This window comes from Rhipicephalus microplus, chromosome 2, assembly GCF_043290135.1.
Source record: "Rhipicephalus microplus isolate Deutch F79 chromosome 2, USDA_Rmic, whole genome shotgun sequence".
Taxonomy (NCBI): domain Eukaryota; kingdom Metazoa; phylum Arthropoda; class Arachnida; order Ixodida; family Ixodidae; genus Rhipicephalus; species Rhipicephalus microplus.
In genome coordinates this window covers 198,790,441-198,817,074 of record NC_134701.1, presented here as the reverse complement: position 1 = coordinate 198,817,074, position 26,634 = coordinate 198,790,441, and the positions used below count along the sequence as shown (strand labels likewise).

Here is a 26,634-nt window from a genome sequence, read left to right as displayed (position 1 = left end):
TTCACGCCATTGCGTAAGCAAACCACGCTTTAACAGGCTGTTTGCAGTGAGCGAACACCGCCATTAGTTGTTTAAACTGTCTAGCTAGAAAGCGAACTTTATGATTTCGAAAAGGGTCTACCCCTAAAGTGCTATGCACTTAAAAAGCTGGCGCAGTGTAGCAAGGGCCTGTGTAATATAACGTAGACCGTTACCCCGTTACGTCCAGGTGGTATCCCCCGTAGTCGTACGTCTGCCGCATTAGGTGGATGACAGACAGGTAGAGCATGCCGACCGCCAGCGCAATCCTGAAAAAAAAAAGGGGGGGGGGAGACAAGGTGCCAAAGAAGGAACGAAGTGGCCACGACGAAGAAATGAAATAAAAGAGACATTTTCAATGACCACAATAAACGAAAGACACCCATGCACATGAAACTGCACACGCAACTTCAACAAAAATAAGCATGTCTAAGAAAGCCTTTGAGAAAGACGGCAAAAGAAAGTGAATAAATAAATGGTGGTGTATAAGTATAGTAATAATAACCACATTTGGGAGACACGATTTCACACATCACTTTCCCGCTATACTACGTATGCAGCTTTTACGTGGACGTGGACACCTTTTTTTCTTTTCTCACGAACAGACATTTATTGACCGATAACCAAGTTCGAGATATCGTTCACTCAATTTTCTCTCCCTAGCGCGCCTACGTGAAATTATTCGTCGTGAGAAACTGCCTTAATCTCAATAACTTAATTGCGCTTTATTCAAGACGCTGCTGCACTATAACTCAAGAAGTCGAGAATTTTTTTTAAGACAATAAATGCGAGGCTCTGACCCAAACGTCTACGAAATAACTGAAGGCTTATTTAAGTGCTGCCTGTGATGATTGTGTTCGTGCACGCGTCAACCATTTCTGTGTTTAATTTATGTGAATGGCGTTCACATTTCTTATCATACTTTGTTATATACATACTTTCTACTGTAATATAGAAACTTAGACTATATCATGAAATGAACGAGAGTGCGAGAGCTTAATAGGTTCGCCTCTCTATTCATGGTATATATAACTCGGCCCAAGCTAAAGCCATCAGCAGCAATTAACAATTAGCATCAATCGGCTGGACATTCTCCGTATACAATATCTCATTATCCGGTGCGGGCGTAAAAGTATACAGAGCATGACGAGCCATCGTACTACACGGTTCGGCGAAGCAGCCTTCGGCGTTAACGCAGCAAACTACACAGGCAAAAAAACTCATTTTATCTACGCTGAATGATGCATTGAAATGAGGCTGCGGTCGGCTCATCCAGAACGATTGCATCAAGTTCCGTGTGCACAATTTCTGTCACAAAGAGATAAAACAGCGTCAAAAGTTGGCTGCCGCAGCTGCAGCAGCAGCAGTATTAGCAGCAGCAGCAGCAGCACAGCAGCAGCAAAAGCAGCCATGCGGCCCCTAATGCGTCTCGGCTTTGTGCTCGTGGTCTTGAGTTACACACCTCCACTGCGATGGCAATTATACGGATAAAACAGGCGTATTCGTGATGTTTCTGGGTCACGGTCCCAATTGGGGCACCGAAAGAGTGGACATGGAAACAAGCGCTCGTGTTGTTCTTTATGGTGCCACCCTCTACCACTGTCCTTGTCTCTCGTCTTCAAGGTGTCCTTGACGATAAGATACAATTACTGTCCAACCAAACTTTCCTTTATCTACCCCGGTGTCCCATCCGTAACATATGTAAAAACACATGTACATACACGCACGCACAAAGACGCACAAACACGGATGCGGACACAACCCGTGCAAACGCGAGGGCTGTCGAAGCGACCGAAAATATACAGTTGCAGCACCTGCGACGGATGTTATAAGGTTCAACGTTGGAGCTGTCATGACGTGGCAGTAAGAAAACACGAGGCGGTGCAATAATGCCGGCAAGAAAAGGGATCGCGCGACGTGCCCGTCTTGAAGATGCGGCACGCAGGGCCCGTAAGGAAAAACAGAGGCAAAAAACGACGAGGCCAAGAAGAAATGGACATTACATTGCTACTGCTGTCAATGACATTAAAAAAAAAGTGAGACAGTTGCTACTTCTTTCGTTTATTTTTTTTTGCTCATTCGCCAAAACAATAGCCACACGAAGAAATTAAATGCCTCACGTCTTTATTGTACGCACCATACTATTCTCCTTCACGCCAGTAAAGCTGGTCGGTCGTAATTGCCACAATTATACGCCTTCAAGCCACGCGCGCGAAGGTGTAGCTCAATGGGAGGAACCATTCTCTATTGTATACGAGATCACCGAGGAAATGCTGGCGCTAATGTCTGTGGGATAGCTTCAAAGAATGGCGGTTCGGCCGGTAGGCGAATTGCGTTGCGTACGTTCACTCCGACTTCGTTCTTCCTTCCGTCTTCAAGTAGTTTTACTTGTGGCGGAGAAACTATGTCGTTTTCGCCAATTCGTTGCGTCGCAAGTGGTGCACAAACCACAACAATTCCGCGTGTGCATGAATTCTTGTTGCTTTCTGAGTATGTAGCAAACATGGTTGAGAATTTGTGCCGATAAAGGTAGAGATCAAGAGCGCCGTAAATCAAAAAACGTCGCGAAGGGGACACATGTACTACCATGGCGTTCTGTTTTTAAATCAAAATTATGCCTTGATATATCAAATTGAAGAATGATGTGTAATCTCATCTCGCCTGATTGCGTTGTTCTGTTGAGCCATATATATATATATATATATATATATATATATATATATATATATATATATATATATATATATATATATATATATATATATATATATATATATATATATATATATATATATATATTACATTCAGCGAAAATTGACTATACTGCAGCGCCGTCCCCGTCCCTTCGTGACGTCAACTTAGCACCACTCCTGCTGCTAAACATTCAACTAAGTGCGAAAAACCTAGCTCATCTAGTCGAACCCTGTAATTTCAATCGTGTGAACACATTGGCATGCTATGCACAAGACATATCGCTCAAACGCCCCGGAAAACACTCATAGAAAAGGTACGGCTTCCTTAACAGCGCGCAGCAAAGCCCTCCGTGCATGCTGGCTCGCCACGTGTCATGCATTTTCGCCCATTTGAAAACGTAAGAATATCGTTTCACTTACTTGTGCATACTTTCGGGACTCGCGAAATTGATGATCATGTAAACAAGGGTGGCTTGCGCAACAAGGTGAAGAATTTGACTGGAAAACAACGAGAGAGAAAGACAGTGTAACTTTGAATAAAATACACGAACTCGAGTGCTTGTTCTTGAACGCGCCATGAAGCATACGCGAGTGCTGATAAAAAAAAATTGCCGAAAGAAATAGGCATGCGCACTTAAAAAAGTCGCGTATAAGTTGCCTGCATAGGCACAGTTATAAAAGGCACAGCATATGAAGAAATGTTCACGGCATGCACTTAAAAAAAATTAGCTTTCACGTGGCGTTTAAATCTGGAAAAACTGGCAAAATTAAGATTTTCTAGAAGTGATAACTTCAACAAACTCATATATTTTCTTTATTTTACTAAATGTCCATGTGCGTTTTTTTTTTGTTATTTATACCAGCTTGGCCTACTCATGTGACAGGCCCAAGATGCTTCCTGAGGGCAACCAGGATTTCTCTCGGAAGTCTTGTCAATAAAGTTCTCCCTATCCGTATCTGATTATATTCTCGTAACAGCCGAATAAGTAAAGTAAATGTCATCGCGTGCTCTACGTCATTAACGGCTTGTGAGTTCGAGTTCGTTGGCGCGGACCGACAAGTCTTGTGGGTTCGCGAGCCACATCCTTAACGCCGAAACTTTTACACATATAGACAAGAGTCCGCGCTTGTTGCCGTCTCTTGTCTTAACTGTTTTCTTAAAAGTATTATTCAACTTAACGTATTACTTTGTCACGGTCTTATGCAACATTTAACGTAAAGAAAGAGAAAGATCGCGGGCTGTCCCTATACTTGGCGGAAGCTTCAAATGGTTCCAAATGAAAATTGTCTCTGTAATGATATTCTTGCGTGTTGCACCTGCATAGAGATCGTATCGATTCCTGCAGTAATTAAACTGTTGCTCGGAGTTCTGGTGGCATCGTTAGAGCATACCTAATTCACGCAACGTGCACAACAATTAAAAGTCAATGGAACACGGAGTGTCGCTCGGGCAGGCGTTTCGACAAGCGTACTTGTCTCCTTTAAAGTCGCAACTAGTCCTCGAAGAAAACATTTACGCTTTTCAAAATGTTTCCTCCAGTGACGAACTGTGTTGCAAGAATTTTTCATCGCGTTAATACTCTGCCTTCTCCTGAACTTTTTCCCAGTGTAGGCAATGCGCTTAGCCTTGTATTGATATATTCTGCTACATTGTATGTATATTATATAATTCATAAGAAAAAATAATTACTGCATTCTAAGAGAACTTGTTGTTGGGCTAGTTGGTAGAGCATTTCGAAAAGTTAATTCGAGCGCGAAAACCTGACACGATCACTCACACACGCACACACCCATGCATCAAACACACAGCGCTCCTCCATCAAACACACAGCGCTGATGCATGGGTGTGTGCGTGTGTGAGTGATCGTGTCAAGTTTTCGCGCTCGAATTAACTTTTCGAAATGCTCTACCAACTAGCCCAACAACAAGTTCTTTTAGAATACATTTCTCGTACAGTGGGCCTCCCTCTTAACTCGTTAGGAGCGCTGTGTGTTTGATGCATGGGTGTGTGCGTGTGTGAGTGATCGTGTCAAGTTTTCGCGCTCGAATTAACTTTTCGAAAATAATTACTGAAACATACAAAGTGTGACCAATCTACCCGCGGTAAAGAATGGGCTAATGAAATAACAGACAACCAAAGTCCAATAATATGGCGTCTTTTCAAGACACCGTCATAAGAAAACGAAGTTACAAAGCAAGAAGATTACCGAGTGAAATAAAAACGGTGACAACTACAATAAATAGCACTTCTAGGTAGATGAATGCACTGACCCTTAAGTTAGGGACAGACTTCCCAGAAGCAGAGCTTTTATTTATTTATTTTATTTATTTATTTATTCTGTCATTTCCATCAGGTATCATTACAGCGAGGGCATGTTCACTTGTTACAATGCAAATAGCAGAAATTCGATTACGCGTTAAGAAAATATTGGCAGTTAACAAAGGTCCGTGCACTACGCGCTCTAACTGCACGCTAAAAAACACAAGGTGGTCCAAATTTTCGGAGCCTTTCACTACAGGATCTCCCGTAATCATATCCTGGTTTTGGGACGCAACCCATACGTTTTTAACGAAAAAACAAGAGAACGTAATGATACATCGTAATAATAGTACCTTCAAATACGAAAAAAAAAGATTCAGTTATACTTTCAATCCCATCAGGGGTCAACAGTATAAACAAAGAGGTAAATAAATTACAAGAACGCTAAAAATGCATTCCGTGTATATCATGAGCTCTATTTAACTAAGGAAAACATGATAGTACTTTCCTGAGATAAATAACAAAGAACGTACCTAGGAGGACAAAATAAATAGCCCTCCGTATGACCGTAAAATACTTATTCTATATTTAACCAACCTTTGTTAACACTGCGTATGAACGGCCAGTTAAAGCTGACACAATACTCTCGTTAATCCGGGTCCACTTTATTGTATCGGTGCACACCCGGTGAACATTCACTCTATGATACTCCGGAAAAAGAAAAAAAAAACAAAAACTGCTCGTCCAATTTTGTGACACAATGCATGCTGGCTTCACGCATACGGAACCGTTCTGCTCAAGACAGCTCGGCGTGTCCGTCGACAAACCGACGAGGGCGGACGCACCTGCGGCGATTCGATGACCCGCGAGACAAAGTTACGGGCTCCATCTGCTCCAACTTTCCTTGTCTGCAGCTGCAGGAAAGCAGCGTTTCGCGCCCGATGCGGGTGGAGCGGCAGCAAACGTTCCGTTGGACGGGGATACCGTATTGTCGGGGGACTGCAATGTCAACTATGTCACTTGTTTCTGTATTGATTGATTGATTGATTCATTGATATGTGGGGTTTAACGTCCCAAAACCACTATATGATTATGAGAGACGCCGTAGTGGAGGGCTCCGGAAATTTAGACCACCTGGGGTTCTTTAACGTGCACCCAAATCTGAGCACACGGGCCCACAACATTTCCGCCTCCATCGGAAATGCAGCCGCCGCAGCCGGGATTCGAACCCGCGCCCTGCGGGTCAGCAGCCGAGTACCTTAGCCACTAGACCACCGCGGCGGGGCTTGTTTCTGTATTGCCGTTCTTTGTTTGTCAAATGACAAAAAAGCGTCTGCCATAAAAAAAAATTGTTGATATTGCTGCTGTTTCCTCGTTTTTTCTTTGTTTTTTTTTTTGCCTTCGTAACAGCAAGACATATATAACACGAAAAGAATGTGGCCTGACAGCAAGACGTACAGAGTATTTGTTGAATCGTGCTTCTCTTTCACACACGCTGTTCTTGTTACACTTTCTGAGTAGTTAAGGCATTGGATAATCGCGATGACCTGCTCCAAAAAAAAAAAAACGGACAGATAAATAAACTTCTGTCAGGCACGGCGTCTTACTCACGTACCTACGGAAGTCCGGGCGGCTTAAAGAGATGTTGAAGCATGCATTTTATTTACGAATTCACTACGTACGTTGGGAATCTGTGAATTCTACTAACTTGCATGCTACGCTTTTTTTTCGATATTTATTTAACAATAGTGCTATATATATATAACCGGCAAACATTAGCCGTGGCAATGCCCCCGCTCACGTGAAGCGCAGGTTAAGGACAGCGTATTGATGTCTTCGCAAGTATCGCGTAAAATATTCCTGCATTGGTTTGTGCCATTATTGGCTGCTTATAGCAAGGTATTCAGTAACGGGGTTCACAGGTATGTAGACCTTGCCACCGCACCGTCTTGCCATCTCACGAGGAGGTTCCTGCGATAGCAACTTCACCGCAGCTTTGTTTTTACGAATTTTTACTGTCGCTGAGTTAAAGCGTACTCGTGCACGCCGAAGTTCTGCGCGGCGCAATCTATATGCAGTCGTGAACCGTATGTGCTATATTGCAGCCTCGAGTGGTTTACATTGCGTTAGCCCGCCGCGCCACCAAACCATGATAGGGAATGGTTACCAAGGGTGAATTTACTTGTTAACACGCTGGTTACCGTTACGTCAGGGCATAACTCCAGACACTCCCTTCCGTCTAATGTTCACTCATATAGTATCCCTATATATCGAACCCGGTCCGGATCACGGGCTGTAACATGGGAACTTCCAATCGCTGTTTTCGCTCTAGACTATATTTGCGGATGGATTTCTGTACCGACCCGCCGCGGCGGTCTAGTGGCTAACGTACTCGACTGCTCACCCCCAGGTCGCGGGGTCGAATCCCGGCTGCGGCGGCTGCATTTTCGATGGAGGCGAAATGGCTGCAGGCCCGTGTGCCCAGATTTGGGTGCGCGTTAAAGAGCCCCAGGTGACCGAAATGTCCGGAGCTCTCCACTACGGCATGTCTCATAATCATGTGGTGGTTTTGGGACGTTACACCCCAGATATTATTATATTATTATTATATAGGTTTTCTGTGCCACCATATGGAGCTGCTAACTTTTTTGTGTTTTGCATATTGAATTACTAAATGAACAGTGTCACGGTAGACGCATACGCATGGAAACGGTTGGGTTGGCATGCATACGATGTTTCACGGCCATAATATTTCACGTGGCAGTATAGAAAACAAGAAAACGTCGGCCTAACAGCCTAGTAAACTGGTCAATACATAGGACCCTGTCAGCTGCTATTTTCGGCTGTAACAAACTCCGTCATGCTGAATGAAAAGTTATTAAAGTCTGCCTAATAAAAATCGGCTTTTTGTACCGTTTTAGCGGCGACAGCTATCGATTGCGATTGAAAATATTTGTCTGTTAAACAGTTGAAGTGGTCGAGTCGCACCGATTTCGCGCGGGAAGTTTCTATCACGCCAGATTGTGACAATATTTTTTCGATGAGTATTACGAATCGCCACTGTTTTAGGATATACCGCAATCACTCAGATGATGATGCAGAGGACATTACATAATCGCTGCCGAGACGTTCTATCGCAATAGAATGTCTTTGTATCAAGCAAAATTGCGATCCGAAGTGTTCATTTAGCGGAAGCTCATCCACATGAGATATGCGGACCGACATTCATCCTAATCCGTGCCTGTGGGACGTTTAATAACGGGAGATTAGTAATTAGTGCATCGTTCATTAATTGTCAACCTCTGCTTATATTGCAAGTGGAGGTTGTAGTATGGGACATGCTTCCCTGCACCGTGTCATCGGTGCTGCCATTCACACACGTCTCTCGTACATGGGCGAATGGCTCAAACATGCGTGGACGGACGTGTAATGAAATTGCGGCTGTCATAGTTCACCGTAATAGCAGCTATAAACTTATTTCAAGTGGCAAAAGAAAAAAAACACGGACAAGGCACTATCGTTAGTGGACTATACAAACCCAGTTGCTTTGTGAGAGCTGCCATGGCGTCACGCAGCTTCGACTAATCAGGGGCAGCGACGAGATTCGCGATGCCCCCTGCTTCGCTTTTTTGTCAAAATGAGAGTTAACTTGTGCTAGCACATGTCATTTTTCGACATGCTTTTAGAGCTGGCCGGACGATATTTAATAATATGACATCTTGTAACCCCACTCTTTTTTTTCACCGACACGAAACCCAATTATGACGCGTGCCTCCAGATGCGTGTTTCAGACCAGTCGTGCGTCAGCGTATCCCACGCAATATCCAAAAAGAAACTAGATACTATGTGTATAAGTCGAGACATATAAATTACTCCTTTAAAGGTCATATATATATATATATATATATATATATATATATATATATATATATATATATATATATATATATATATATATAGCAGCTTACACATAGGTGTAAAGCTTGAAAGTGCTTTAAACACTAAATTTCCGAGCGGAACAGCATGTCCGACAATTAAATACTTCACACTCATATCAATAACAAACAACTGTTCGATAAACCAGGATTTGGATGTTGCATCTCATATTGCTCACAATAAACACGTTCTCTTCATCCATCAAGATGACCACAAGGGGTGTAAAGACACTATCTGATGGGGTTTAACGAGCCAAAACCACGATATAATTACTTAAGATGCCGCGGCCACCGGAAATTTTGTCCACCGGGAGTTTTTTTAACGCGCACCTAAATCGAAGTGCACGGGCCTCAAGCATTTTCGCCGTCATCGTAAATGCGGCCGGCATTCGATCCCGCAAACTTCGTGTCAGCAATCTAAGAGCACCATAACCACTATAGACCACCGTGGCGGGGTCCATTGCAAAGAGAGGAGAAGGCTGCCATGGATGGCAGTTCGCTGCCCGCGAAGGCAGCTAGTGACGATCGCGTTATCCCCGATAGACTAGCAGCAATGTAAATTGCCGAAGCTCACCGCGCTTTATACGAGTTTTCACGTAGCGCAAACAGGATACAGTACAAAAGAAGGCACTCAAGGGCACACACGACGTTATCTTCACAGAGGAATGCGAGAACGTGCGTATATGGCAGCTTTCCAGCGCTTGAACTCTAACTGAGACTTACGAACAGCGCAACGCAAAGCTTTGTGTTGCGCATGCGTCGTACGACAACCTCTTGCGGCCATCCGTTGAGTGCCGAACGCTAACGCTACGTCCGCAACGTCTGCAAGTGTTTGCGTATGTGGTATTCTAAAAACTCCCTTTTAGAGCACGCAACCCAACGATCCTACACAGTACGCATGCGCAGAGAGCCTGCCGACGCGGAATACACGGGTGCGAGCTTTCCGACAACGGCAGCGTTCGTTCGTTATGTTAAACTATATGTCGAACCAACGCGCCAGAACTCACTAGAAAAGTCCTATAGCGGTTTTCAAGGTCACAAGCGTTGTACCCCCAAAAGCTTCCGTTCACCTCATTTAGCAGCTCCTGTAACGTCGAAAGTGAAAGCACGTTTTCAAGTTCTTTGCAAGGATTAGGAAAGTCTTCCCTTCCTTTTTCACATAAAACAAACTCGCATAAAGTACAACGGAATGCTGTATCATTTTTTTGTAGCTAAAGAACATTTATTTGAATTTATTTTGCCAAATAAGGGGGAAAACTCGAATATCAGCGGGCTATTTTCTTAAGTTCTTGTCGTCCACCGATGCTATTAAGACACATCGGTGGACAAAACCGGATGTCTTCATGACGCTGTGTTTGCAAATTTCGAAAGGGTCTATACGAAGCAGCGAACACAAACGTAAACAGTGCGATACATACTGTAATTAGCACGACAGCGTTTCACAGAGCGTGTGCGCGGTATACCGCGCTTAATACGCTCAGACTTAGCAAGAAACACCACGCCACTGTTGTGATGAACTTATGAAGTATTTTAGCAATATTAACAGGAAGTTTTCGAATAGCGTACCACAAGACTTTGCGGTGCGGTCGCTGCAACTATGCATGCGCCGCAAGGCAAACCGCCCTTCGCGCTTGCTGTCCGCCTGCGATAAGTACCAAATAGCGTGCGGACCATAAGACCCGCAAAGATCCTTTACGAGTGTGTTGCGAACGTGCGTCAGCGTTTGCGGGGCCAAACGCTATTCGAGAACTCATATGGCGCCCGTACGCAAACGCTACGCCAGCAACGCCCGCTAACGCATTAGCATATACGCTACTGGAAAACTCTCCATAAATAAGCGACGTGGGACAGGAGTACGCAGCAAGCGTCGGCATGACGTATGGCGCAAGAACGCATGCACAAAAGTGCGCGAAGGAAAGCGCAATACTGAGGTATGCGTTTACAGGCGCGAATAGCGCGCTTAGCACATGCTATTAGCAGCCGCGACAGAACTAAAAAGCTGAAGGACACGTATTCACAATCACCAGCCGCCAATGTGCGTTCTAGAGATACACTGTGAATGCATGCACATATTTATCGCGCTTCTTTTCCTTGTCACGTATATAGTGGTTTCCTTGTAGAAGGAAAAACAAACGCAGGTCCACGTGTTGGTATGGTAATGTTCAAGGTCACAGTGTCGCCGCTCGCTCAGTATTTCCGAATGTACCAGAGATATGATATTTGTCCAGGCTTCTAGCAGTGCATATACAGCTTTAGCACATAGGTCAGCTCGAGGTACGGTGAATTCTCTCTAGGAACGCTGGTTTAAAAAATATTTCGGAATAACGAACTTTTAGAAAATTTCCGATAAATTTCTTAGGCGTTTCATGCAAAAAAACGAAAATAGACGAAATTCTGAATAGTGAACATTTCACTTGAACGAACGGACCATCAACTCGGGCTCATTTTAATTGGAAATCAATTCAACGGCGTTTTGCGCCTAGTAGCACTGGCGTAGCCTATATGCGCCGTCCCCAAATTGCCCAAATCCCTCATCCATCGGCGGCGTTGCCACATCGATAACACGTGCAGCACCGGCGAGGCACAGCGGTTGTGCTAAAGACAAAAACTAGCTATATACGTGGCTGCCAGTTCTTTTTCATTGCGATAGCAACTATATGGACACTCTTGGCTGGATTTTGCCACCGGCGTCGGCGTCGCCGTCACTCACCGTATATGCATACGTATTTATATATATGAAAGCGCAAGAACAAAATCCAGAAAAAGACTCCGGCGTTAACCACTGAGCCACCGAGGGGCACCTCCTTCAACGTTCAAACGCCAAGCTATTTATATCTACCACTTACCGCTGTTGACGGGCATCTCGGGGGGGGGGGGGGCGACTATTGTGTTGTCAGCATTATCAGCAAGATTGCGCTATGAGCGCGCGGCGGCTCTCATTTCTCACGCGTACTTTGGCCCGCGGAAAGGAGGGGAGTGGACAATCTCTCGAGCGCCCTTATCTCCCGGTGGAGAGGATCATACGTCTTGGCTGGCGTTGGGCTTGCACTGGAACGATTTTGTTGCAGTTACGAGGCACAAAAAGGTCACTGCGATCATTGCACAGCCTCCGTTAGCGAAAAGGGCGCGCTTTTCAGACACAGCGAAGTAACAACTGAGGCGCTTATTCGCGTTCATCGTACCTGTGACTACGTTTCGTGCGTCATTTGTGCGTGAGAAACGCGGGACATGTTTATATTTGCTTGCCATTCTGCGCGTGACATTCTAATTTGTTGCTATTGTGTTCATTACTTCGGTTTTACTACAAAGCTGTGACTTTTTTGTTGTTTTTTTTTCTGTTTTAATTTTGCCTCATCGGTAGTGTTCGATCATATTCGTTTTTGGTAACGACAGCGCAGTTCGTGCGCCGTGCGCAAACTTCACGAACAGTTGTAGGAGTTGGACTGAACGGAGGCGGTTGTCTCTATGAGACAACTTCGAAATCCCCCAGCGTCTATATAGAGAGAAAGTGGTATTGGGCGATGTAATATTAATTTAAAAGAACCTGAAGTGTTACGCTCTCCTTCTGCGCCAAAGTATCTAATATAGACAGCGGCCAAAGGCAAGTGGACGTTAAGAAAGTCATATGCACAGTCTCTAAGCAGCTTTGTTTCTTCTTGCGCCATAGGGGTGCCAGTCCAAGTATTTTAAAAATAAATTGCCTGTCACACTTCTGACGACATCTATAGACTGTGCCTCATACTTTTCCTTGTTCTAGTAAATGTTCAGTTTAGTCAACTTTCAGGCCCCGCCACGGTGGTGTAATGGTTATGGTGCTCGGCTGCTGAGCAGAAGGTCGCGGGATGGAATCCCGGCCGTGGCTGCCCCATTTTCGATTGAGGCGGAAAATGCTGTAGGCCCGTGTGCTTGGATTTAGGTGCACGTTAAAGAGCCCCAGGTGGTCAAAATTTGCGGAGCCTTCCACTATACGGCGTCTCATAATCGCACGATGGTTTTGGGGCGTTAAACCCCACTAATTATTATGTAGTGAACTTTCAATTAGGCTAACTATTTCCAAGTTCTCCCAAGTGAGAATTCATCGACAATTATATGCTCGGTGTTAGACCACGACGACCACTCTCTGTAGAAAGTTCCACAGTGCAAGGTTATCAGCAGCGAAATCTTTCTTTCATCGTTTTATAAGTAACGTAACGCAAAACTTTACTAAAGACAGATACAGAAAAGAAACCCCATGTATACCCAAATCTCGTCACATATTAAAGGGGGGAAAAAGGGGGGGGGGGGTCATAAAGCGGTGAAGCATAACCTGTATTTAAACTAACATTACAGAACTTGATATCAGTCCGCGTATTTCGGCCCAACCACGTACTCACATGATCGGTGCGATAAGTGTGTGTACAAACAACGGTGAAACGAAAATCCCACATACTTGCATAAAAACACTCCTCGCATCAACGGGAGCTTCCCGACATCATAATCTAACGTGACGCAAAAGCTGCAGCTATAAGATCCTGGTCGAGCGTCGTGGAACATTACCTTGCAACGTTAATACAGAGAAAGCAGTCCTTATAACAGCAGAAGGGGGCAAGCACGCGCCGAAAGCTAAAGCATCTATATACGGGATGGGCTGTGTCTATCCCGTAAAAACATCGAGGCTGGCTCGGCGTAAATGCCAGGGAAAGGAGGTTGCGCTGGGCGACGTCCCGGATTCGTTTTCTGCGTGCACGAACTGCCGTAATGGCGAGACGTCTGGGAAAAGGCCGCTCTCAGGCGAAGACAATACTCCGCGCGACGTATATATGCAGTAGACGGCGATGCTGGCAGTTGCACGCACGATATAGCTATAGACAGACATATATTTATTTTTATTTACAAATACTGCTGTCTCACAGTTCGAGACATTGCAGGAGTGGGTCCATAACAGTGAATACATACTAAACTAACAAAACACATGGTTTGGTAGTTCATTCAAAAAACTATTGGTAGGCAACTTTCGGAGAGAAACATCCAGATTATTCCACAATTCCACTGTGAAATGAAAAAATGAAAACTTAAAACAATCTAGAAATGGCATGAATGGGGTTTGACCTGCAAGTGTTTGCAACGGAGTTGGCAAAGGAAAAGGGCATGTCAATGGTGATTATCTTGTTCACGATTTTATGTAAAGTGCCGATACGCTCGCAAGTACGTCTGTGTTCAAGTGATTTGAGTGATAGACGTACAGCGTGTGACGAAGGCGAAAAATTGTGATCATAACGGTGATATATGAATCTTATTGCTTTTTTTTGAACACCTTCCAAGTTTGCTATGTCGCATGCGCAGTGAGGTGACCAGACAACGGAGGCGTATTCAAGAACAGGCCGTATCAGGGATTTGTATGCTGTTAGTTTGCATTCGTGAGTTGCATCTTTTAACGTTCGCTTCAAGAAGCCCAATTTTCGGAGCGCTTTCGAGCAGGTTAGGTTTATATGTTTATGCCATTTTAAGTTTGGTGAGAATGTTACGCCAAGATACTTGTATTCGTTGACATGCTTCATGTTCTGGCCATTGGAAAAACGTAGGGGTTCCTTCTTGTTTGTGAATGTCATGCTTACCGTTTTGTTAAGGTTTAGTGCCATTTGCCACGTTGAGCTCCAGGTACGGAAAGAAGAAAAAACATTATTTAACTGTATTTGGTCACGGGAGGTACTAATACAAGAATAGAGGACACAGTCGTCGGCGTATAGACGGAGTTTGACCTTTGTATTTTTTGTTATTTCGACAACATCGTTGAGATAAATTAGGAAAAGAAGAGGCCCAAGGACCGAGCCCTGCGGCACACCTTATGTGACAGGGAGGGATGACGAATGCGAATTGTTAAACGCGACAAACTGCTGCCTTAAATTTAGGTAATCTGAAAGCCAAGATAACAAGCGAATGCCGTGAGTGCCGCGCAGAAAGGCTTTTAATTTGAGGAGGAGTTTATTGTGGCAAACAGTGTCAAACGCTTTCGAGTAGTCAATAAAAATGGCGTCCACTTGACCGCGATCGTTTAAAGTCGAAGCGATGTCATGCGTAAACCCCAGCAACTGCGTGACTGTTGAAAATCCTGCACGAAAGCCATGTTGATTTTGGGAGAGGAGGTTGTTTTCAGTTAAATATGTGACTACATGTTTGTGAATAATGTGTTCAAGAATTTTACAGCAGGTGCAGATTAATGAAATAGGTCGATAGTTTGGAATTACTTGTCTGTCGCCAGATTTGAACACCGGAACAACTTTTGCATTTTTCCAAATCTGCGGTACAATTCCTGTTTCAAGGGATCTCTGAAAAATGACTGTTAAATACCTCGCATTCCATTCAGCGTAACGTTTTAAAAATGTGTTAGGGATGTTATCAGCGCCGGCACTCTTATTTGTGTCGATATTCAGTAGGAGATTGACAACTCCAGCGTAACTAATCTGTAGTTCTGGGAAGGCAGGCAATGTACTGTCAAGACCGAAAGCGGGACTGGTGCCATCATCTGTACTAAACACTGATTTGAAATAACCATTGAACGCTTCCGAGATAGTTAAAGAATCCGAAGAGGGCTGCTCGTTCACAATAAGTAAGGAAGATGTCGGGCCTGCAGGATTAAGAGTTTTCCAGAATTTAGATGGGTCGTTTTTCATAAAGGTTGTTAACGAACTTTCATAGTAGAATTTGCGGGCAGCATGCATTTTTTCTCTTAGCTCTGTTTTCAGAGAGTTCAATAAGTGCTGGTTATTTAGGAGAGTGTTACGATGCCTTCGAAGTCGCTTTATTCGCCGAGTAAGCTGAATAATTTCTCTGTTTAGCCAAGGATGCCGAGGGTTTCGTTTTAGGCACTTCTGTGGGACATATGTGTGTATGCAGTGTTCAACAATCTTATAAAACTGATCAACTAACAAGTCCACATGACATTGGTTGCTATTGAACAAAAAAACATCAAAAGACGCTGCTAGAACTGCAAGAATTGAATTGTCGTCCGCGTGGGTAAAATCCAGAACCGTTTTGTACGTCGGAAGTTTGGGTTCACAGGCAACATTCAAGCTAAGAAGGACTGCCTTGTGGTCAGATACCCCATTCACTGCTTCACATTCAAATCCATTCTGCTGTACAGCCTCATTCAAGAATACAAGGTCTAAAATTGCATTTTCCCGCGTAGGAACATCGACTACTTGGGTAAGATCAAACGACACAACAAGGTCAACTAAAGCTTCACTGAGTGCCCTATCGCGACCAGTGGGTAAGAGTAAATTCCAGTCAACATGCGGTACATTAAAATCACCACATAAAATCAGTTTAAATTTGTGAAGCCTGTTTTTCAATATATAATCACTAATAGCAGGAAAAACAACGTGGTCAGTACCAGGAGGCCGGTATATTACGCCTAATACGGTTATTCCCCCCCCCCCCCCAACGCTGATTTTGCACCATAAAGATTCTGACTCGGGAAGGTCGGGTAATGGATAGAACTTCAAACTATTCTTTAAGAAGATGGCGACACCGCCACCGCGGCTGTCCTCTCTGTCTTTACGTAGCACCGAGAAACCCGGGGGTAGGAATTCAGCCTCAGAAATAGTATTATTTAACCATGTCTCAGTAACACAAATTAGTGATGGGGCGTAAGTTTGGATGAGCCAATTAAAATCTACAGTCTTATTCACCAAACTGCGAGCATTTACGTTCAGCAGCACTAATGTACGCTGGTTTCCGGAAAGTCATTCATTGCTACGGGGAACACGATTGCTAGACGCTTCAATAACTGACTTTGTGACGTTGTCCCAGACGTAGCGAACACTGTCAATTACTAACTGATCGTACTGTAGTCGTACTTTTTTGGCTACTTTTCTTAGGTCAGCAGAGTGTTGCCATAGTTCCTTGCGGATTTGTCGAACCTTGACTGAAAAATCTTCGTTGATGAAGATATCCGTTCCTTTTAATTTGCTAGCCTTGCTTAAGATCTCGGATTTGGTTCGAAAATCGAGTAGCTTGATAATTACTGGCCTTGGACTGTCGCTTCTGCGTGTTCCGAGGCGATGACAGCGTTCGATGTTGTCACATTCAATATCAAGCTTCGTTGATATAAGGTTCACGACTGACGGTAGTAGCTGCTCGGGTTTCTCATCATGTGGTTCCAGCAATCCATGTATTATAAGGTTATTTCGTCGTGATCGATTTTCCAAGTCGTCGTTTTTGCGATCAAGTGTGTGCGCTGCTTTAGTTAGATCGTTCATTTTAATCTCCATTTCCGGCACACGTTTCACAAGATCGTTATTATCAGTGACACTAGTCTCCAACTTTGTTAGACGGGCTTCGAACGCTGCAACCCTTGTGGTGAGTGCTAATATATCTTCGCTAATACGTGTTTGCCCAGCTAGCAATTCTAATAACATTTGTTCAGTTTTGGATGCGGGGCCGGGATTGGTCTCGACGTCACCAGACAAAAGTAACAGAAATCTCAAGACAATTTTTACACTAGTGACAACACTCAAAAGCCGCGGCACTACTGTGAAATATATAGCGGCACTACTGTGAAATAAAGTATGTAAGAAGAAACACCGGAGCTCAGCGTTAGTTCAGGTCATATTGCGAACTACCTTCAGACGTTTATAGTTTTATTTCTCGGCGTCTATAGCCCTGAAGACCCGGCATTCCTAAATTCAGAATAAGGCCATGTGTGCTCGAGGCCCCGGAACACTACTAATAACGAAGGCTCACAAGATATCCCTTATGCGTTCGCCTAAGACGACTGGAAGGCAGAAGTCATCTTCTTCTTTTTCTATCTCAGTAGAAGTACTGGTGCTCACCTGCCTCCCACTTTACGTAGCCTTACACTGTCTCCAAGATCGGAGGCGTTGCAAGCACTGTGCACCCAACGCCGTTTAGCATGGCCTCCGTGATCGGCCCACATTTGACCGAGCGTCATTTCGTGTGTGGACGGCACAGAAAGTCGTGATGATGCCACACTTTCTGGGCACCTGTGGCGTCATGACTGACGATGACGCCGTCATTTGACGATGGCTTTTTGCATCACTCGTGTTGACGCCGACTCTGCCAGACGCCTATGGTCAATTTTCTCGTACGATGAGGCATGTATAAGGCATCTATTTTTAAAGGTTCTAACGCGAGCGAAAACTGCGGCATGATTACAAGGTACGCCGTACATTCTTAATCACTTCCTGGTTAAATGCTGGCTAAATCCAGTAATCCAGACAAGAAATGTCCGATTTCCTGGCTATATTATGACCTGATTAAGAGTGCATAGTAGATGGCTCCATGAACATAGAACGTGTCGGGTTATTTAACGCGCACTGGACATCCAGGGTACACGGGCCTCTACAACGTTCCGCCTTCGTCGAAATACGACGATCGCGACCGGGATCGCACCCACGACCTGTGGGTGAAGCACACGAGCACGCGCCGGAGCTTAAACTAAGATGTTCGCGTTCGCTATAGCTGTCAAGCGATTGAACGTGGATGGATATAAGTTTGATCTAAGATAAAAAGTAAGACAGCTATTCAGTTGACGTATAAGACAGATTGGATGGATATAAGTTTGATCTAAGATATTCAGTTGACGTATAAGACAGATGAGCACGTTCACCGTACATCACTTTCGAGAAGCGTTCACAGACTGAGCTTGGCGAGACACTTGAAAGCGTTGACTACGAGAAAAGCAAAAATACATTCTACACAAATACTGATATGTGTCCACCACATTTTGAAGACTATACAGTTCACTATAGCGTTTTTGAGGATCATTCGAAAACACCAGTTTCAACCTGAATAACTAACCGCAAGAATGCACGCGTTTTCTCTTATCAGCTGTAAGTATACTCTTGATACAAACGTGCTCGAAAGATGATTAAAGAAATAAATAAAACATGTTTGGGCACTTGCGCAATATAGTTATTTCATGTTGTATGTGTGTACGCACCTTGTTTTTGAACAAACAGTTGTGAGCGCAGCGCCTGTGTGTCTTTCCTCTTTTTTTTCTGTTTCATTTCTTCACGAAGTTCACGCTGCTATAAAAAATATGTTTCTACTTTCAAAGCCCAGCGTACAAGTTTCCCATCTGAAGTTTTCTCGTTGTTCGTGCCAAATAAGAATGTCAATTACTGTTAAAAAAAGATAGAAATTTGGGAGACCCTAAAGCTTCACCTTTAGGAGTCGGACGAGATGGCTAAATTTTGTTCTTAGTGCACGAAACCTTTTCGAACCTGCTATGCACCAACTACGTGGTCTTAAAAAAATAGGCGCAGTAGCGTGTGTGCCTTTTGTAGTGGCTTACTCTCTTTAAACTACGAAGCCATTATGATAATCGCATGTTCTGACGCCCCCTGGCAATGGGCGTTTGTACAACGCATTATTACTGCAATATTTCATGTTGCATTGCGAAGCATGTATAAAGTACCCGTGCGTTTGTAAAGCATGGCCAGCTACTTTCACTGCATTTGCGGGCAGTTCTTTTCACTCTGCTCAAAAGCAGGCTCGCGGCCGTGTGGTAGAACATCCGCTTAATTGCCATGCAGACGACCCTAATTCGGTTCCCGCTCAGACCCAAACTACCCTGATTCGGTCACCACTCTGACCCAGGATCTTTTTAATGATTTCTTTTATTTGCATCATTCTCAATTTTTCTGTCACGCATAAGATGATTTTCTGCTCACAACCAACGACGCTGACGACGATATTTCTGCGGAACGAGCTCCTTAACGCTCTCGCGCTAATAAATAAAAGAAATAAAAAATAAAGCTGAAGTCAACCTTATTTTGACGTACGTCACTGACATTGATTGACGTCAAAGCCACACATCCTTTCTTTTATTTTATTTATTTTTATATCAAAGTGCGTCGACGTTTGAACAATTAAATGCATATGCACGTATCAAAATCTTCTGTCCAATATCACAGAATATCTTACGGCAAAAAAAAAAAAAGGCCATCCTAAAAATTCTTGAACCTGCTCGCGGCAAATCTTTTTCGCGGCTTTCCTTTTAGCTCACTCTTGCAACTTCTGCAAATTGTAATCACGCGTTATGTCGAAATACAGGAGTGATCCACCGACATTACGCAAATGAAACATCGCCGTTGTTTCCTCTTTGAAAGCCTCAGCATTCACCCCTGGCTGTAAAAAAAAAAAAAACCTTCAAGGAAAAACTTCATGAATAGTGACGGGTATACGCTTTCCAAACAAAACTTGATTCTGGCCCTCCAATTTCCATAGATTTAAAGACAAAACTGTGCACAGAGCGCGTGGAAGCTTCTGTTTTACAATTTCGCAGACTGTCACGAGCAGTTTCGCCGCTTCAAACGCGCACACTGTAAAGCCCCTGTACGAAGTTCAGGGGTTTCAGCACACTGTACCTAACACCTTTGACACCCACAGTTAAGTGAGAGAGAGAGAGAGAAAAAGAGGGTCAGTTAGATGAATAGCTCTTTCTCCTCGCTTCAGCCTCTCTCTCGCTTAACTCCACATCTCAAATGTTACTTTTGATCACCGAATGGTGCATCGCTGAAAGCGAAACTGACGTTGAACAAAGGTTATGTGCAACAACAGACAAAAACAACTTCCGACGTCCTCACTTCATTCTCTCAACACCGTCGCTCGCCAACGCTGAAATACTTTTCCGTTGGGCAGTCACATCAATTAAGGAGCTATGTCGTAGTTCATATATACTGTACTGTCATTACTGATTACGGTGCACAGTTAGCGCGTGGTTCGAGCGATCGTTACCACTATCGAGAATATTTTTTTGCTTTTTTTTTTCTCTCTATTTGAGTTAACGAGACCATCATTTCAATCGGACAGCAAATGCGTTGCGGCATTAGCCCTTTATAGCTACAAATGCTGTGCGTAGAGATGCTCAGATAGAGACGCACATTCAGACTAATTTGAAATCTCGTCCACCTTTCAAAACCCGTTCATGGACCTACGGGCGCGCAGCCGGGCAACTCCACAACAAGCAAAAAGGCATCCGCCGCGAAGCGCTCGAGATGAGCGAGAGAGGTTTAGAGCACCGGTGGAGAAACAGTGAATAAACTGACAAAGCATGAGTCGCTACCCGCAACAGCAGATAACATTGCATTACAGAAAGAAAAGCATGTGAATAATTATTTAATACTAATTAACCGGCGGCGCGCTGCACTGCAACACATGAAGGAATGCCGGGTCGCGCAACAGATTAGCCGGCTATACACCGTGATTCGTATAGGGAATTAGCGTTAGAAGTCATAATCCGCAAATCTGCCCCAAGAACTATACATACAAAGCGTCGCGTCTTTTTTTTTTTTCCCCCATCCGCGCACGTCCTAAACATAACACGCTTCTCCCGTTCCCCTAACTGGCTAACCTCCCTGTCCTTCCTCGTTTATTCCTCCTCCTCCTCCTCCTCCCGTTCCCCTTATGTTTAGCTCTGCGTAGAAGAGCAAAGCGTTATATTTCATCGCCGAGGCACACTTTGACGTCTGGCTTATTTGGCACAGCCCGAGGTGCCAGGCATTTACGCTGCCCACGCGCTGTGCAGTGTGGACGACACGTGGGCGCGTCGTTCCGCCAAGTGGGTCTCGTTCATAGCGAGCGACGATGACGTGTGCATATATACTCACTATCCGAAGCAGAAATAACCGAAGGCGAGCCCGACAGAGAGCGCCACGGCATGCCTCGTCGACGGGGACACCCGAGCCGGATGCAGGAACACTCGGTACGGGAAGGAGAACAGCAGGAACGCAATTTGGCAGAACAGGAAGTTGAACTGCGAGGAAGTATGCGTAACGATATGCACTTGTTCAATCAGTACAACACGATAGCTCTGTTTGCGTGCGATGCAAGATACTATGGTATTTCAGCGGCGCAGGCTTAATGTACGACGAGTACCGAAATACCGTATACCATCGCGGTTATCGCGTAGCTATCTTCAAGACCTCTCTCTTTGATAGTCCTAACACATTGCCTCATGAGATCAGCAAGTCGCATGCCTAAATATACAATATTAATTGTCCTTATTTTACCCATTCAGAAAGAGGGAAGGGTCGACCCCTGAGCAAAAGCTACAAAACTGCACCTTGATTGCACCGTATAGGCACAAGAAAAAATACATTCATGTGACATACGTGGCAGAAGAAATTAAACAACGCAGTAAATGAGCAACACATTGCGCATACAAGAGTGAGATTGCACAAAAACAAGACACCTATACATTGTACATTAGAAAAAAAAAATAACTTTAAATAACGTTTATGTTCTTTAGGCGTTAGGGTGGCTATGTGACTATTGCTGTAAATCATTGCTTAGATGCACTTGACTGAAATACATTTCATGAAAAAGGGGTTGAAGACGTAAAAGTCAAGCAACCCTTCGACCCTCTTTTCACGAAATGTGTTCTGCGCCACAGGCAAGTGTAACTAAGCAATGTAAACACCAAGTTCGCCCAAATAGAAGTCCATTGGAGTATATTTCGCAGTGAATCAAATCGGTCCTACGGAATACCGTGCAGTTAGGGTTGTGAAAGCAAATTACTAACATCCACCCGTCCGCTCGCCCCGGCAAGGCGTCTGTCCCGGGTTGAATACCCCGAACTGCGGGATGTTTTTGTCAGCTAGGAAGTTTTTTTTTCTTTCTGAAATATATGTTCCAATTCGCTCGTAACGGCTGTGCTAAAAACAGGTGGCCGTCTATTCCCACTTTCATAGCCATGCAAGTAACGTGTGCGATGCAAGACCAAGTTGTGCTCTTCCATCTTGTTGAACAGTTCGGAGACGAGACACAAGACAGCGAAAAAAAAAAAAGAGTGCTATTTGTTCGCCTTCTGTACATACGGAGTCGTGCGGCACTTCAAGAACAAAAGTCCTGCAAATCAGTGCCTTCCTAATAAGTAATATCCACCCACCGAAGTGGGTGGACATAACTTTCCCTTTAATATCTCTGTAACTCTGACCGAAATTGCCGCCCAAGCAATTGTCAGGCGGCCACAGCCTACCCAATATGCCAGAGAATAGCACCGATGCTGCACCGTGGCAGTAGAACGCGGTAGTTACGACAATATCTACTCAAGTTAGCCGTCTGCTTATGCGAGCTCCCACTTTGCATGACCAATGCCTTCTCACAGTTGTTGCCCTTTGAGCTGCACGTGTGGCTCACCGCGAAATCTGAGCCCATGACAATGTACTGCGTAGGCTCAGTTGGTACATTTCAGGCATTTCTTAACATTGAACGCCCTATTGACGCTGAAGTGTGGTTCAGAAAGGGAACCAAAACGAAACGCATAGTGAATGTCTGCATCCAGTCAGGTGAGTTTCACTGCAAGCCCATAATGCTTGCAGTGAAGAGAGCTTCTAGTCACCGAGTCGTCACGTTCGAAACAACAAAAAAAAAAAAAAAAACAACTATGAGCCAAGTCGCCAAAATGACGCGCAGACGACTCCCGACCACATTCGAATCGTTAGACACGAAAATTCAATTTACCCGAGCTGCACTGCGCAAGGCTAGCGTTTTTATGTTCGGAGTTCATTATACAACGCAAATGTCACGTATGTTCACGGCAAGCAAGTACTTATTTCCCCAATCAAAAAGAAAAAAAAAATAAACACCATGCATGTGCACAGTTTCAGGGCCACTCGAAGAGGGCACTCTTATTGTGCAAGCCGTTGTTTGCGCTGAGCGGTTCCCGTCGCACTGCATACGAGTCTTTTGCAAACACAAGGAATCACGCGCGTGCCTATAGCGTCGCCGCAGTGGCTCACTAAGCCACTGCAACAAAACTTTCCCGTCCAACGTGACAACTCGTTTGAAATCATCCGCATAAACATCAGTGTGAAGCGACAGGCAGCTTGGTAGCATGTATGAAGTGAATATTTTTCTCTCTCTCTTTCTATACGCGTGGGGTCACAAATGCAGTTTAAAATATTGAATTAGTTTCTACGTTATATGTTTTTTAGCTAATAGCACAGCGCTGCGGATGTTTGCTTGTTTTCGTTTTTTGTCCCGTCTGGGCGCCCTCTTTTACGTTCAGCGCGTACCAACTGCCAACAATCAGAGTTGCAATTAAACTGACACTCTTCACTCGCTACTTTAAGAGGTCAGAATGCGCTGACCGTCCGTAGCGACGCGCCCACAATGTGTCGTGCAGAATAATAATGAACACGTTTTGCCAAATCGCCAATTGTCGAAACAGGATCCGCCGACGGACGCGTGCGGTGAATTAAGTATATTTTTAAGTGACATATGCGCCAATATGACCATTCAACTTAGCTTCTTAATTTTCATTTTGCCACCACTTTTTTAAGAAGCCAGATGCACATGATGCACGTAAGAATGCTTTAGAATGACCCGTACACAGCTTCGACGCTGCAGCTCAAAACACGTTCGGGAATATGTTAACTTTCATTAAGCGCGGCTTGAAGAATCTTGAGCGCAAGAAAGCCGCCCATTTCAAAGCTGCTTTTGAAAATGCGAAGTCAACGCACGAGAACAGCTGTTAGAACGTTACGCGTCAATTGCGGCGTCAGCTGCAACTTATAGCCGCGCAGTACATGTGCAAGTTAATGACTGACAGCCCGGCAGTTAACACGAGCCCGTTTGAGCGGTTCAACTACCGAGAAAAAAAAATACAGTAAGGAAAAAAATAAACTATGCACACCACACGGGCTGGCTGAATTCTCACTTTATTAAGATTAACTGATGTGATGAAAAAGCAAAAACGTCATGTTTACGCATACTTTAGATCAATCTTAACGACCTCTTGTCTGGTTTACCATCTCAATGCATCCTCCTTGCGTGCTCTCTGATTATTCGAGTTCTGTAATCATAATGCTGATCCTCGTCAAACAGGTTTCACACGATCGCTCAAAGTTCATTCGAGGTGGGTGCTGTTTACGCGTGCAGTTTCCTTCAACGCATTGAACACGTCTTGTGCAACAACCCCATGTCGAGCGGTGCGCTGATACCGTGGTACATCTACAGGGTCTTTATCAGTTCGGCAGCAACAACTTGCCATTGTGTTCGGTACACGTGCAAGCATCAGCGAACTCTCTCTGGCTCGGCGATGTCGGCACCAATAAAACAATGAGAGGATAACAGCGCCGGGTCCTAAATGGAATTCATTATTCCCGTCACGTATTATACGGGCAGCCGAGCTCTCTCTGGAAGATAAAACGAAAACTCTTGTCGAGATCGTAGCGCCACCGAAAACACCCTCGGTGCATTGATTCCTTGATTTTTTTTCTTCTTTTTATTTAATACTTTACTTAATAAAAATCGGTGAAAACATACACCAAGTGGTAGTAGTCACAAAACACCCATCAAAAAGCGCAGCTATACAGAGCAACCTTAATCAGTACCTCACTGCAGTAAAAATGACCTTTTCAGAGCACGAAATGCACGGGAGAAGTAAAGAAGACTGTTTTTGCGAAGTTTATATGCGCTAAAATAGACTAAATGGTGCACCGCACATACTTGCATAATCTCAAAACAGCGCCTGAAGCGTACCATATTTTCTCTAGATGCACCGCCCTGATTCTAGTAAAAACTGCAGACCACACGCTACACAAGCCTCTGAACTCCCGTCTCGGTAGAATAAACTACAGCGCGAGTATCGCGCACGTCCACGCACGAAAACATGTGGGTGTCAATTTTGCTGGGCGTTTGCTGGCGGTTTATCGGACGCGCACGCGTTTATTACGCAAGTTGTTTTGCTGCGCGTATGCGTGCCAAGACCGGGCGCGGCTTTGTATACAAGTGTGCATCTTAACGTGTCGAATTAACTTCAAGGGAGGCAAAATACAACGTAGCAATGCAAATTAACGCGTGTGCAACACGTCACACGTGAATTCGCGTGTTATTTTTTGTTTTTCCTCGTTTTTCGTTACTCAGACATCGTGACTTTTTTTTAACACGGCGTTCAGCGATTCTCGACGACTCATGCACCGCAACAGCGAAACGTTCCGCCCCACCGGCCGTGGTTACCAAGCGTGTACGATCCGCGAGTATCGCAAGGTTAAAAGGGAACGCGAAAGGCGCGTCAGTCGCAGTAGCTCGCATACCTTGTCAATACTGAGTCCAAAATATGCAGCGACGGGCGCGAGCACCCGGCAGCCGACGTAAAAGTCCGACTCCGACCTGAGATCCATTGGCGCGGCTCAGGGCTTTCTGGGCGCATGGAGGGTTTCAAAAATAGCCCCTAGGGTGCCTCTCCTCGGCCCGCGCTGCTGACGAGTGCGTAGGCGACGCCGATGCTATGACCCGTCGCGTCGAGAGGCGGCAACACATGGTTGCGGCCACGCGCACAAGCCGCGTTCTTGTTGACAGCGGCGCACAGTAGAGAGCACAGGCACCGATGTCGCGATCACGGCGAAACACCCGGCACTGTCGTGCGGCCTCGTCGGAGCGCCAGCCTGGCTTCCGCGGTTTTGCGCCGTCCGCGTCACCTCCTGCTTCCTGCGGCCGTGCCCACCGACGGCGGCACGCTTGGGCGCAATACTGGTTTCCAGCGGCGCTTCGCGACGCTCTTCGCCGACGCCATTCCTGGCTGCGATCCCGCTTGATCGCCGCGCTTCGGGCGCTCCCACACGCCTGCGAAGCGTTTCGGTTTCGGTATAACCGGTTTTCTAAGCCACAAATCTCAAAGGCTACGTTTTTTTCTTTTGCTTTGACGTCATGATCACAAAATTTTTATTTTGTTGTTAAAAATGTAAAAAAAACAATATAATTGACGTTTTCTTATAAAATT

General features: G+C 44.8%; 1 protein-coding gene across 1 annotated transcript in view; it reads right to left on the bottom strand.

Moving 5' to 3' along the window:
* Positions 1-26,413, bottom strand: part of oys (lysophospholipid acyltransferase 6) — a 57,405-nt gene extending 30,992 nt beyond the window's left edge. The window contains exons 1-4 of the mRNA XM_075887234.1: positions 25,949-26,413; positions 21,518-21,663; positions 3,132-3,209; positions 195-287 (exon numbers count right to left, since the gene is read on the bottom strand). Of these exons, the coding sequence (XP_075743349.1) occupies positions 195-287; positions 3,132-3,209; positions 21,518-21,663; positions 25,949-26,035 (404 nt within the window). The 5' untranslated portion in view covers positions 26,036-26,413. The remainder of the gene's footprint in view (positions 1-194; positions 288-3,131; positions 3,210-21,517; positions 21,664-25,948) is intronic.
* Positions 26,414-26,634: the final 221 nt, after the last annotated feature.